We start from the raw sequence: 14,159 nt of genomic DNA, 5'->3' as shown, positions 1-14,159 counted from the left end.
AATTTGGTTAGAGTTAATTTTATCGAGAAATTTTTCCTTAATCAAGTAAGACATAAGTAATTACAAAAAATCACAGGGAGCTTCAGAAGATGCCCCCTTCTTCCCCTCCCAGTGACCGTAGCGATGATGCACCAAGTCGCGCTGGCCGCGTGACATCTCCCATGAACGCATCATCTAAGAAATCGCGGCTCATCACTTTTTCCAACTTCGAGCTGATGCGGTTCAAAAACTGCCAAAGGGGTGTACTTATTCCTGATGATTTGTGCTCTATGTGCAGTGATAAGTCTATCTATCTTTTACCAACGCACAAAAGAATGGAATGATCTGCATTCAAATCTGCTAGAATGTCTAACGGATTTTGTTCGAGAACCAGTGATGATCTTAGGTCACCAAGTTTTGGAATTTTCACTTCTTGATCGGTAATGACGAATCTTGAAAATTTAGTCTGAAAAAATCTTCCTGATAGTTGGAAGTCTTTTACTTTCGTCTAAAATACAACTAAGGAGGGTGGTATTCGCACTTATATTGAACGTTTGCGGTAATTAAATTATGGATTCGCAGTCGCAGTATTTGGATCCCTTGTTGGAAAAATGGTGGTTGCATAAAATGTCAAAAATCGGTAGTCCTCGCATATTCATGTAATGTACATGCGGAGGAATCACCTCTCAACATTAAGTGCTTTTTTCCATTGAATTAAGTCGGCACTTCGAAATTCAGACGATGGACAATCAGGTCAGTGGGTTGCAAAATAAAGGTTAGCGCGGATAGTGGGAGAGGGGTGAAATGAGAAATCGGCGCAGAGAAAAAGGACTAGGATAACCTATGGAATGATATCCGTAACCCTCGCGCGGGTGAGCGCTGCAGTCGCGGGCGAGCCACTCATTCACGGGGGGACACATTCTGGCGGGGAGGCGTATGGGAATCGCGCACGGGGACCACTTTTGTGCGCGCGGGTGACTGACTCGGGAGGGGGGGAGCCATTATTTCGATTAATCGAAGAATCGATAGTCTACAGTGTTGCCAAAGTTTCCAACATTCTCTTTTTATAACGAGTACAATGCCGACCGGCAATGGTTGACTCGTGACGAACGGTCAAATGTCGATTCGGAGCGAACAGCTAAAATGGTTCCGCGAATGTCATGAACATTCGCCGAAACGAGTTTGTTGTTGTTTTTCTAAATTATGACCCCCAAAAAAGACCTCACAGTGACGGTCTACATTCGACATCTACGAATTTTAAATCTTTCAACTTTGGAATGTCTGAAATGTTGCACTGAATAAATTTTCGTAGGTCGTCGGAAAATTATTTACTTACAAGTCTCCGTCTAATAATAATTTCTTGCCCAGCCAGCCGTTCACTATCGGAACGGTGGAATGTTAGTCGAAGCCTTCCATCGTGAACTGTTCTTGAGTCTCCACAAGTTAATAAGTTAGTTTATTACTTGATTCTCTCTTCATGCCCCCCTGATTGAGTATAGATTCTACGACTTTCGTGTAAGTTGAAGAATTCACTTTTGGAAAAAAATACGTCATTCAGCAAATCATAAAGATTATCGCCATGCGCTAGTATGAGGTGCATATCACTTCATCTGGTCATTGTAGGTTTCTTGAGAAGTATGTTGATGCAAAATGCAGATAAAACTATCTACGTATTCTTGATTTCAAGAAACTTGAAAGGCAGGTTGTGTTATACGGCGAGAGAAATACCTCTGATCCTATGGTGGCCATGACTGAACGTTTCTTCGATGGTATAGTTTTTTGACGACTAGAGTGCTAGTTCTTCACACCTGCAACGCAGTAAGTTCCTTTCCATCGAATACTTGGACATCTATATTTTTGACGTTTAAGCGAACGTTTTGTTACGAATAGTTGTTCTCTTTGAAACACGGTCCCCTTAAGAAATTAATTGTTTTAAACTCATGAAGTCTTCAAAGTTAAAAGACTTGGTCACATTACCACTGTTTTTTTTTAATATCTCAAAGTCAAGCTGATTCTTGGTTGAAACTCAACCGTTGAAAGTTGATGAACTGCCTGTCAAAATATTGATAATGTCGTCAGAACTATAGGGATGGACTATGAATGCACGATGTGGTCTATGCAGAACCAGAAAGCTTGGCAAGAGTTAAAAGTTGGAATGAATTAAATCATGTGGTGCAGCATTGGTTGCCCCGAGGAACTTGACCATCCATCAAGGGAGGACCACAAGGGCTCAAGGACTTTTCTCCCATGGATTGAAGTTGTGGGTTGGAAATGGAAAGCGGCGCATCCCATTCAATGCTGACATCCAGCATGTGAGATCCGTGACGGTGCCATCCCTTTCCCAGCTTGCACTTACTTGTTCTTGCACAGTACGTGTTTCTCATAAAGTGCAACACAACTGTATTTCTTTCCATCATTGAAGATTTTAGGGCTTGAAGTGGGACCGAGAACTCCTATAGAAAAAGCTTCTCCTAGATTAATGGGAGTGAAATATATTTATTACTTTCGGTACAATTCAAACAAAAATTCTACTGGCCGCTCAAGAATTCCAATCCCACCCAATTTCAGCCTCCTACCTCTCTAAGTCAAAGTGAACTACCACTAAGTAGAAGATCTGAAACTTGAGGACAGGAACAAAGGATCAGACAGAAATAGAAAATCAGGACTTTCGAGAAATCAACTGTTTAAAGAAAGGAGCTGACTTCACGTTGTCTTGATTAAAGGGTTTTGCAAAAGGAGTTAAATATGGAGAGGACGTATCAAAACTCTATTCCTTCAAATATACCCTCAACTGAAGGTTCTTTACACGGAAAAAAAAGGACTGTCATTATAAGCGTCGCAACTGCTGAAGGAACATCCCTTGAATGTTAAAAAACGGCATAGCATCCCGGTATTTAAAATAACATCTCGTTCGTCTGTTATTATAACAGGCGCTTTGCTGTCAAATTGACAGTAAATGAATGTAACACTGACAGCAAAATCTGCTGAACCTACATCAAATAGTCTGTCATACTGGCAGCGCAGCTGCTGGCATAAATGCCGGTTCTCCTTTAGATTTAAATCCAAGCTGCTTCCGAATTAGCAGCGGGCGCTGCTGTCGAAATAGCAGCGCAGCTGCTCTCATGAATGCCGATTCGTTCTTGTATTTAAATCCACGCTGCTGTTGATGTAGTAGCGCTGCTGCTGATTTCAAAGCAATTTTCCTCTTGAATTTTCATTCACACGGCTGCTAATGTAGCAAACACGATGCTGCGTAGCTGGGAAAAATCATGGTCATACTTATATGCTTACGTAAATAGATGAAAATTGCTTAACTGGTTTCAAGTAAATAATACAAAAACCATTCATTTTATTCCGGTCAAAGTGTCCTTTAATGACTAAATCAGTTTCACAATGAGTTAATTTCACAAAAATATAAATAGTTCAAATGCAGAAAAACACTACACACAGTTTACATCTTTGCAGTTCCCAGTGGGAGTGAATTGAACAACACGGAAAAAAAAGGTTTTTTCTAATAGCTAATGCGGTTTGGTTGAAGAGTAAATAGCTGTGAGAACCAACAAAATTAGTTGGTATCACCAGCCAAGTTGACCGATGTGACCAAGCACGAATCCAATTTACTTATATGCCTAAATTAAATCCGACTATTGCATTGTTTAGCGGTGCAACCAGCAATGTATATCAGAACACCCTAACAGGAAGGTCCAGCCAGCAAAAATCTTACGGGGGATGTGGACAATGTGGCTGAGATGGACGGATTAACCATCTTGACCGAGCTGAACCGGCCGTCACAAAGGCGAACTAACCTTAAGGTACAGTCAGCGCAGTGAGAGTTCCCACCTGACTGAGCTGCGGTCCGCCATTTTTCCTTTGTCAATTACGAGTTCATCACGTTTCGGTCCGGAGTCCGTGCGCTTGGTTTTATATATCTATATTAACCCATGTGAATTCACGCGTAATTTGCGCAAATTTGTGTTCAAATCGTTTCTAAAGTTACCGTCTTCTCTTTAGATCTATCTGTTTTGAATTGCCAAGTATATTTTCCGAGATTTCCTAGTTACCTGTATGGACCACTTTCTGGAGGTTTCAAGAGTTGCTGCAATGAATCTGCCTAACGAAATGAGTGAATCCTGAAAACTTGAAGGGCTCTTCGCAAAATTGTTCCGTTATTTAGTGAATGTCGGTTCTGTGTAAAGTCATTGCGAAAGCGGGAAGATGCGGGATTCACTTGAAATGATCAACTAGAAGTGACTATTAAATACTTCGTTCGTACATCTTTGTGTTAAAATTTTCGAAGATCAAAATAGCCTATAGGCGTTGAATGATACTCGTTCGGGCAATGGGTTCGGTCGGTGGCTCGGTCCGTTCGGGCGTCGACCTCGCATCGACCTCTGATCGTTCACCAAATGTTGGCCGAATCTTCTAAAACATTGTTCTCATCTCAAAATGGAAATGTTGGAAAACTTGGTAACTATTGGTAACTAGTCGCGGGGGTGACCGTGAGAAGAGGACAGAGGGGCAGCGGCAGAGCGTGTGGATGAGCGAGATAGAGAACTAGTCTACATTTACGATATTCGGTAACTTTATATGCCGCCCGCATGGGTCAAAGTTTTAGCTGTGACCTTAGTTCGCGGCGCGAACAAACGATAGTGTTACCGTGTAAGTAATTGCAATTTATTGTAACCTGATGTGCCACTGGGTTTGGAAAATATTTTTATGATCCTGGAAAACACATTTCATTCGCCCGCATTATTTAGTTAATTTCATACTTCCTTGTTATATTCATTGGAAATTATTCCATCAGCAGTCAGAGCTCTCAAGCTTCTTTTTTCGTCTTTTCCAGATAAGTTTTAACGGGTCGCCGCTAAAAGAATTCCTTCACCGGTACTCGCCGTCAATTATCAACAGCCTTCACATAAGCGGAGGTCTCCTGATTAGCCGCATTTCCTACTCCACACCCATTGTAAGTATATCGAGTAAAGTGGGGTTTTTGTCCTTCAGTCTGCAGAGGACCATTAAATCAATGGTTATATTGGCATGAGTCAAATACAAGGTAGATCACTAGGAATGGCATGAAAAAGCTGCAAAGGTGACGTATAGTCAATGCGTGTAAAATCACGCCTAAAAACAGCGCACCTACGTATTTTGCATGCAAGGACAGTTGTTGGAGAACCCACCAGCATTTCCTCCTAAAAACTTTTTACAATTAAAACCAAGAGCAGGAAATTGCTCGAGGGAGAGGCTATCAACAGTCACAGTAAAACAGATGGGAATCGCAGATGAGTGTCTGCGCATCGCAGTGCACATTAATTCGTATGATATGGATAAACCAATGCCAATAACTCTTTTTTGGCCACAAGAGACGGTCCAAGTATTAAGGAGTTACTTTTAAAGGGGCTCTGAACTGACATTACGGGGTCTTAAGATAAACGGGGGTAGGACGGAGGGTTAAGCGCAGACGTATGTAATTTTCCCACTTTTCACAAAAAAACAAGAAGAAAAATTCCAAATGAATATGTTGGAAAAGCCTGCCGAATAACTGAAATGTTGGACACATAGGTACTCAAAAAGACAAGCTATATAGACGGTTGGTTTTATAGACTAATAAATTTAACCGGTCTATTTTCATGTCAATGCTATTTGCATCAAGTGGTATTTTTTGCTAAATTTGGGAGAAAATATTGATTCATGAACGTTGAATATAAATTAATTTTGAAGATTCCATCCAATTGTCTTGATTTTAAGCTGATATGCGGCATTTACACAAAACCGCGATTTTCGGCGAATTGCCATGCATCAGCTTAAAATTAAGATAATTGGACGGAATTTTAGTGCGTTTTCATCATAATTTTGTACTGGAACTTTTGAAAGAAGGCCACATGCATTGCTGAATAGAAACGGTTCTAAATGTGCGTATGATCTAGTTTTTTCTTTACAATTTATCAAGTTAGGCAATTCTTTACAAACATTTCTCAAAATGTCTACCCTTTGATACGTTAAATTAACATTTTCAAAGGATTGATTTTACTCGTGAGAAATAGTAGAATCAAGAATTCTAAATGTCAAGTCGAAACACTTGCATGTGTTGAGGGAGGTATCTGAATGATCGGCATTACTATTCCAAATTAGTCAAAGTAAGCTTTTTCACCTTGTTTACATTAAACCGCAATTGATTTGTCACCCAAAATTACTAAATGCAATGGTTCAAACAACGCCGCCTGGGGTTGAAAATATCATTATTTTTTTTCAGTGTACTCTACCCAAATATTATAGGGTTTTTGGGGTTTACTCTACGACTAAATTAGTAGGAGAGCATAATGGACCGCAAACCGTGCAGAAAAGCCCGATCGCGTTTCTTCGTGTATAACTAGTTAGGCAGCAGCCACCCGTCGGTTTTTTTTTGTCATGGGAACGGAGTTCCCCATGATATTAGAATCGTTCCGTTGCTTTCGCTATGGGATTCCCTATACCTCTGTGACCTTGAGCGTTTCGCCCAGTCTCCGATTTTTGGTAGATTTTCCGATGTATCAAAAACCGTTGTATTTTTTAGCCAATCATGTCTCTACGTCATGTTGTGTTGATTTCTAAAATTCGCTCTCAGCGAGTTTTTTTCCACCTTGAGATGTCGTGTCTGACTGGTAAATCTGCGCAGAACCACGAAGTTCCGATTTTAGGCAAATTCTTTTTTTTGGGAGGTTTCCATTGGTTATTTTTCGCCATCAGTTTTCTGTTCGTTGGTGCAAAAGATTGCCTACCTCGTTGCTCTTGAGAAGCCGCCATTATCCCACCTCAAATTTGAAAAATAGAAGTAAAGAAATAATAATCATCGTACAAGGTGGAAAATTGTTCTGGAGGACTCGTTACGGACAAAGAAGTCAAAATCAGAGCTCGATTGATTGATTTAATTCGTGGATAAACAAATATCGCCTCAGCTTACTGCCGCGATGACAAATGCATGTTGAGATGAACCTTGAGACACAAGATAGCATAGGCAAACAATGTCTCAAAGAAAGGCGCTTAGCTCATTTCTGTCATATCTCCGGAGCTACGAAGACGCGAATCGCTCAAGGACAACTCATGTGATAAGTCCCGCCCATCGTCCGAGACTTTTAAATGCTATTTTTCCTCAGAATGTCGCGGATCCGTGATAGCCTAGTTGACTGAGGCGCCCCATTTGTTTGATAAGATGCGGGCAATAGGTGATCGCGAGTTCGATACCCGGCGATGGGAGATAATTTTTAATGGTTGTATTGAATGTTTTAGACCAATCATCAAAAAATAATTAATACTAGATGATAAATGTACGAACATTTTCTCGTGAGTTAATATGTTAAACAACAATACTGGAATATACCTCCTTCATATAATCAGCCACATGTTTCCCCAAATTAATGACGTTATTTTCTTTTCTTCAATAAAGTTTATTTGCATTCAACGTTCTTAAGTTAAGCAAGATGTACCTATTGATACAAATAGAAAGACATGAAAATAGTATATCTAACATTTCAGTTGTTTTTTTTTTTATTTTTTTGTTTTTTTGTCTTTTCAATAAAACAAATTGCCTTGGACTAGAATCAGTGTATATCTGAAGACAAAAGCTAAGTTTTTTGATACAGAAATACTGATATATTCATCCGTTATATAATCAGGGAGATGTTGACCCAAATATTGATATATATTTTCTCTGTTCGCCCAAATTAATGATGGTATTTTCTTTTTTCAAAGAATAAATAAAGCAATGACATGAAAGTAGTATAGCGCACATCGAACATTTCAGTTACATCTATTTGAATGAAAAAATGGCAACTTAGGAGGCACATAGGTCACTTATGATGCGTATTCGGGCATATGTGTAGAGTAAAAATATTATACTTTACGCCGAAAAAGCGAAACTGAAAGGTAAATGCGTTAACTTCCGAAAACCATGTATAATCCAACGAAAATAAATAATTGGTAAATAACAGCTTTCTTGTATGCAAAGAAAAAAAATTAAAAATGTTAAAAAAGAGATGTCGACACAAAATTACATAGCCCCTTCAATTCTGAAGATACTGCAAACGAACTGTACCTTAAAATTTTCATATCCCAGAAGCTAAAGTTCCCATGACGAATATTGCTATCGCTAGCGATTGCAAAAACCAACTTGTTTTTTTTTTTTTCATTTGGTCTCGTCATTTTTTAGGGGGAGTTTTTTAGGATTTGGCCGGGGTGGCTACCGCCACCTAGAGTTGACTAACTTAATATTTTTCCCAACTTCGGAATGAGAATTTTCCCTGAGACAAATCCCATGAAACGTACCGCGAAGACAAGGCCATACGCAATGGGACCCCCTGCAAATACGAAAGAATTCGCATAAGTAAGCTCATTTCTCAACGGAAACTTCGCTTTATATTGCGGTTTTATCGGCGATAAAATCGCCAGGATCATCAACATCTGAGCGATTATCCTCGACCTTATCGCGATAAAATCGCGCTATTATCGACATAAAAATCGCAATAAATGGCGATTTCATCTCGATTCCATCGAACCAAAAATTGCAATTTGTGGCGATTTAATCGCCATATATCGCAATTTTTAATACGATAATATCTCGATATTGCCACCGATATACTCGCGATAACCAACGAATAAAATCGCGATTTATCGCGATCACTGCTACTTGGGGAACTTTGCCAAAAACCTTAGGTAGGGTAAAAATGGGGATTTTAGAACAGTAAATTATCCAACAGCGTTGTATGATTGTGCCGAAAAATATGAATTAAATTACAGCGTTGTATAGGGATTATTGTTCAATGTGGCAACGCTGTAAAAAGAAAGTATTGCATGTTGCCCCTTCAATATGCGGGTTATGCAATGGTGTAATAATGCCCCTTCATTTTTCGGGTTATGCAATGGTGTACTTTTCAAGATGGCGCAGCAGCGTTGCCGCGTGGTGCATGTAAATAAATGATTTATTTATTGGTGAAATTTTCCAACATTGCATTTTACAGTGTTGCCAGATGGGGCGAGAAATTAGTTGATTTCTCCGTACAGTGTTGCCAGATTGTGCAATAAATTCGGATTTTCGGACTTGTAAAAATTTTTAAGTTTCGAGAGACCGTATCTTGCAGTATGTGTCGGTATCTGATACTGTAGATTAGGGTCTGATTCGGGAAAATTGAAAATTTTTCGGAAAATCACCCTCGTCCGATACGGCGCGGACCGATGCGATTCTTTTACGCTATTGAAGATCGGAAAACTGTACGGACCGAATTTTGATACGAGTTTTGGTTTTCGAGATTTCGGACTTGTAAAATTTTCGGCTTCGGAAGCCCGTATCTTACAGTATGGACCTGCTATCGGAGACTGTAGATTAGGGTCTGATTCGGGAAAATTAAAAATTTTTCGGAAAATCACCCTCGTCCGATCCGGCGCGGACCGATGCGATTCTTTTACGCTATTGAAGATCGGAAAACTGTACGGACCGAATTTTGATACGAGTTTTGGTTTTCGAGATTTCGGACTTGTCCTGGGAACGCTAACGAACGCTGGACTACGAGGGATTTCCCACTCTCGCTCTCCGTTCGTTTTTGTTTGTCCCTTCGAAAGGCTTCTGACCTCCATGCAGGAGCCTACCCTATGATTAGGGCCAGTTTTCACAATGTCGCGCAGTGTCGCTTGCTAGTTATGCCTGGGAACGCTAACGAACGCTGGACTACGAGGGTTTTCCGACGTGTATCGGGAACCTTGTGTTTTGGGAATGTATATTGCAATGTTCAGTTTGATGAATTAAAAAATTTTTATTATTTTTTATTGGATATTTACAGTTACAGTTTAAAAACAGTTCGCGTTTAGAAAACGCACTAAAAACGTGAGGGTTGTCAACCACAAACATCGGATCCTTCTCCTTCTCCGAACTTTAAATCTACACTTATGTCATCGACTTTCCGATTGTTATTTTTCCGGGCCATCCTGATGAAACGGAACTTGCAGTCGGATGAAAGGTACTTGGAGTACAGGTACGGTGCGGAGCAAATGAGCGCCAGTAAACTCAAGATGAATAGAAGAACATCCGTCAAGGTAGAGGGTGCGCATTTGATTTCCGGACAGACAGGGCACATTGTGATGTTTGCTTCGGATGAGTTTTCCACCAGTGAGGATTTCACTCCAACAACAGCAATGATGATGGTGATGAGAATTATTTTATCAATCATGATTTCTTCCTTGCGATACTGAGAAGAGAATGCATACTATTTATACGAAATCCAACTGCTAGACCCGCTCTCCTCTCTCTCTTGTGTATAATACTACGCGAATTGCACTTAAAAGTCTACCTATCTTCCAGTCCTCTTCGTCTACTTTCTTGTACCCCTGCTTTAGGAAGTAAATTATTTCGTGCTCGTCTGCGACACGTTCTAGGAGAAGGCAAAATCTTTCCGTTATCTCAACTAAGCCGTAACACCCGACGGGATCGGAAGTGTCTATTGAGCTGAGTTTAAGATGGTGGAATAACTTGTCAGGAAAAAGGAGTCGGGCAAACTTGTTCAAAAGCTCTGCTCGTATTCCTGTAAATTTGAAAGTGAGAGCCTCATATACCATATCCAAGGTGTTCATCGCTCTGATCGATTGTGATTTGAGGGTTGGAGCGTCCATACTTGACGAGTTCTTGTTTTGAAATGATCGATCACACTTCCTCGACACTATTTATACGTTCCCCGACTCGCATTGATAATTTTCCCACTAGTATGAAAGCGTAGTTTTATATTGCGACAAAAAATTATGACTACACAGTTAGGACTCAAGTACACTTGAGAAAATTTAGCACTCAGACAGACTCGAGTGGGCGTTATCGAGGTAGAGGCACTTAAGTGGTGGATAACAATGATGCAACTTTCTCGCCTCTTGCATCAGCTACTCGAACCACTCTGGCTGATGCAACTTTCTCGCCTCTTGCATCAGCTACTCGAACCCCTCTGGCTGATGCAACTTTCACTTGCAAGAGGCGAGAATGTTGCATCAGCCAGAGTGCGATAAGACTCTTATAAAAAGTCAAGCGCAGTAGGTAGGGGAATCATTATGTCTTCGCCTTCGTGGATAATAGTTTCACCGCCAGCGTCCCCAGTGTCCAGTGCTAACGTAACCGACCTAATCGAGTTGGACAAATTATGACGACATAGTTTGTCCGAGTGAAACCGAGTTTGGTGATTATCAAATACTACTATATTTACTCCGCGGTAAATTATAACTCTACATAAAAGTGTAATTTATGTTACGACTTATGACGACATAGTTTGTCCGAGTGAAACAGAGTTGGTGATTATCAAATACTACTATATTTACTCCGCGGTAAATTATAACTCTACATAAAAGTGTAATTTATGTTACGACTTATGACGACATAGTTTGTCCGAGTGAAACCGAGTTTGGTGATTATCAAATACTACTATATTTACTCCGCGGTAAATTATAACTCTACATAAAAGTGTAATTTATGTTACGACTTATGACTACACAGTTTGCCCGAGTGAAACCGAGTTTGGTGATTAACAAATACTACTATATTTACTTTGAGGTAAATCATGAGTCTACAGTTTCTTTCCGCTCGGTGAGGAAACTATATATATTTACCTCCGCGTAGAAAACTCGTCAGTCTCACTTTTGATGATATTGGAAACCCTCGAGCTTATAATAGTATTCACTCTGAAATCTTTTCAGAGAACAGAATCTTACAAACGAGAAAATAGTGTTGATTTTCTGTTCTGACGAAATCAGAAAATCTCGAGCTTATAATAGTATAAAACTTTGAGCTTAAAATAGTATTCACTTGTTCGCTCTGAAATCTTTTCAGTGAACAGAATCTAGCAAACGTAAAGAAAGTGCAAGTTTTCTTTTCTGACCGACTCGGAAGACTTTGAGCTTAAAATAGTATCTTTATCATGGCTGCTCAAGAACAGAATGTTGAAACTTTCATCCAATGTGATATTTGTGATGAATTTTATAAACAAGGTGAAAAGCATGAACATGGTGCGGAACAAATTAAGAAGGAGGAGGGTATCAACGATGAAACGTATATTAAACAGGAGCTCATCCAATGTGATATTTGTGATGAATTTTATAGACAAGGTGAAAAGCACGAACATGGTGCCGAACAAATTAAGAAGGAGGAGGGTATCAACGATGAAACGCACATTAAACAGGAGCACAACGCGCTCATCCATTGTGATCTTTGTGATGAGTTTTATGCGGAGGGAGAGAATCATGAGCAATCTCCCGAACATATTGAAAAGATGTCCACCTCATCACCTACCGATGACAACAACGATCAAGAATATTGTGACACGTGTAAAATATCATACCATAAAAGAGAAAAACATGAAGAATCTGCAAGTCACATAAGAAATTTGTTCGAGATGAAAGTACCGATTGTTCAAGTTGAGACTGCTTGTCAAAGCAGGTTGAAAACATTTTTCATCACAAACTTCCAGCCAGAGAATCTCATCATAGATGAGTACCTCCTATCGGCTAAAGACCTCATAATTAAAAAAATAAAAGAAGAACTCACCGGCGAGGCATTGAAGGTTAATATACTAGTTTACGCCGAGTACGAGAAAGCTGATGATAAGGACAAGGAAGGAATGCAGTTGAAAAAGTTTAAGACTAAAAACGAAGCTATTTTCGCGTCAACGGATCTGGACGAGTATTATGAAAAGTTCAGGGCCAAGATCAATAAAGAGTCATTCGATTTTCACATGAACGGATCCGGGTGGGTGCTGAAGAAGATACAGGGTATGGAGCTACGTGTCAACCGCTATTACGCGTTACATCGAGGAGGAACGTATGTTAAGCTGCCATTTTCGACGAAGCATGTTGTCAATGTAAATAACGGTGCATTAAACGATTGTTTCTTGTACGCAATGTTGGGAAAGTTTCTCCCAGTCGAAGAGAAAAATAAACATCGTCCGGAAAAATATTTAAATCTGTTCGATCGTTACGATTTCTCGGACGTTCGATTACCCACGAGCATAGATGACATTATCAAATTCGAGAAAAGGAACAACGTATCGGTTTCGGTATTTGGGCTCCGTGAGAGTTTGGTGTCCAACAAGAAAAAGTATACAGTTTACCCAATTAAAGTTGCCGACCCGGAAAGAGAGGACCACACCGACCTACTATGTCTCTCAACCCCCGTACCTTTAAGTTACCATTATTGCTGGATCAGTAACTTTGAACAACTTGTACGTAATCAGTTGACAAAACATAAAACTCGTATCTACATCTGCAAGAAATGCTTTACACACAAGAACTCGATGGAGGAATTGAATCAACATAAAGTTCTTTGCTCTTTGGTAAGCAAAGACGCATTTCTAGCTTCATTTCCAGACGAGCGATACCTCAAGTTCGAAAATCACCACAAGGAAATAAAACATAATTATGTAATTTATGCAGACTTTGAAGCCTACTTAGAACAAATTCATGGTGACTCGGAGCATCCAGCGTCTGCGTATAGGCGGCACATCTCAAATTCTTACGCTTACCTCCTCGTCACGGAGGATCCCGAATTTAAAATGACGGAACCGAAACTGTACCGTGGCGAAGAGGCACATATCAAATTTCTGGACGATATAATCACTCTCGTAGAAAGAATCAGTGAGAGTTACAATGACAAAGAGAGTAAAATAATAATGACACAAGAAGACCGGGCCACATTTGAAGCGGAAAATAGGTGTGGACATTGTGAGGTGGATTTCTCACAACCAGGTATCGTAAAGGTAAGGGATCATGATCATCAAAAGAGAGCGGGAGGAAAAACAAGGTCCAATTATCGAAAAGCCTTATGTTCAAATTGCAATCTTATTTTCCGACATAAGAAAAGTGTTAGAGTCGTCCTGCACAATGGTAGCAGGTATGATTTCCACGAGGTAGTGCTGGCTCTGAACAAATATCCTCATCGCGTCGAAATTATACCACACACGGAGGAAAATTACATCAGCATGACGGTCCATCTGGGAAACAGGTTTTCGATCAAGTTCATCGACTCGTTCCGATCCCTCCCCGCATCGTTGGATAAACTGGTTCAGACGATCCCGCGCGAATCTTTCGTTCGCACGAGGAAGCTCACTCGCACAGACAATGAGTTCGATATGGTTTGTCGGAAAGCTCCGTTCCCGTACGATTACGTTGACAATCCGGCCAAGCTGAAC

The 14,159-nt window shown here is 40.2% G+C and overlaps 2 protein-coding genes across 5 annotated transcripts in view; one reads left to right on the top strand and one right to left on the bottom strand.

Moving 5' to 3' along the window:
* Nucleotides 1-7,425, top strand: part of LOC140225355 (galectin-4-like) — a 28,342-nt gene extending 20,917 nt beyond the window's left edge. For both annotated transcript variants that reach the window (XM_072303912.1, XM_072303911.1), the window contains exon 3: nucleotides 4,823-7,425. In XM_072303912.1, coding sequence (XP_072160013.1) covers nucleotides 4,823-5,020 — 198 coding nt within the window. In that variant the 3' untranslated portion in view covers nucleotides 5,021-7,425. The remainder of the gene's footprint in view (nucleotides 1-4,822) is intronic.
* LOC109040337 (uncharacterized) overlaps nucleotides 1-14,159 on the bottom strand; it is a 183,794-nt gene that overhangs the window by 72,603 nt on the left and 97,032 nt on the right. The window lies entirely within an intron of this gene.

Source organism: Bemisia tabaci, chromosome 9, assembly GCF_918797505.1.
Source record: "Bemisia tabaci chromosome 9, PGI_BMITA_v3".
In the NCBI taxonomy this organism is placed as follows: domain Eukaryota; kingdom Metazoa; phylum Arthropoda; class Insecta; order Hemiptera; family Aleyrodidae; genus Bemisia; species Bemisia tabaci.
The sequence above is the reverse complement of the archived record's forward strand: the minus strand, read 5'-3'. Positions and strand labels throughout refer to the sequence as shown.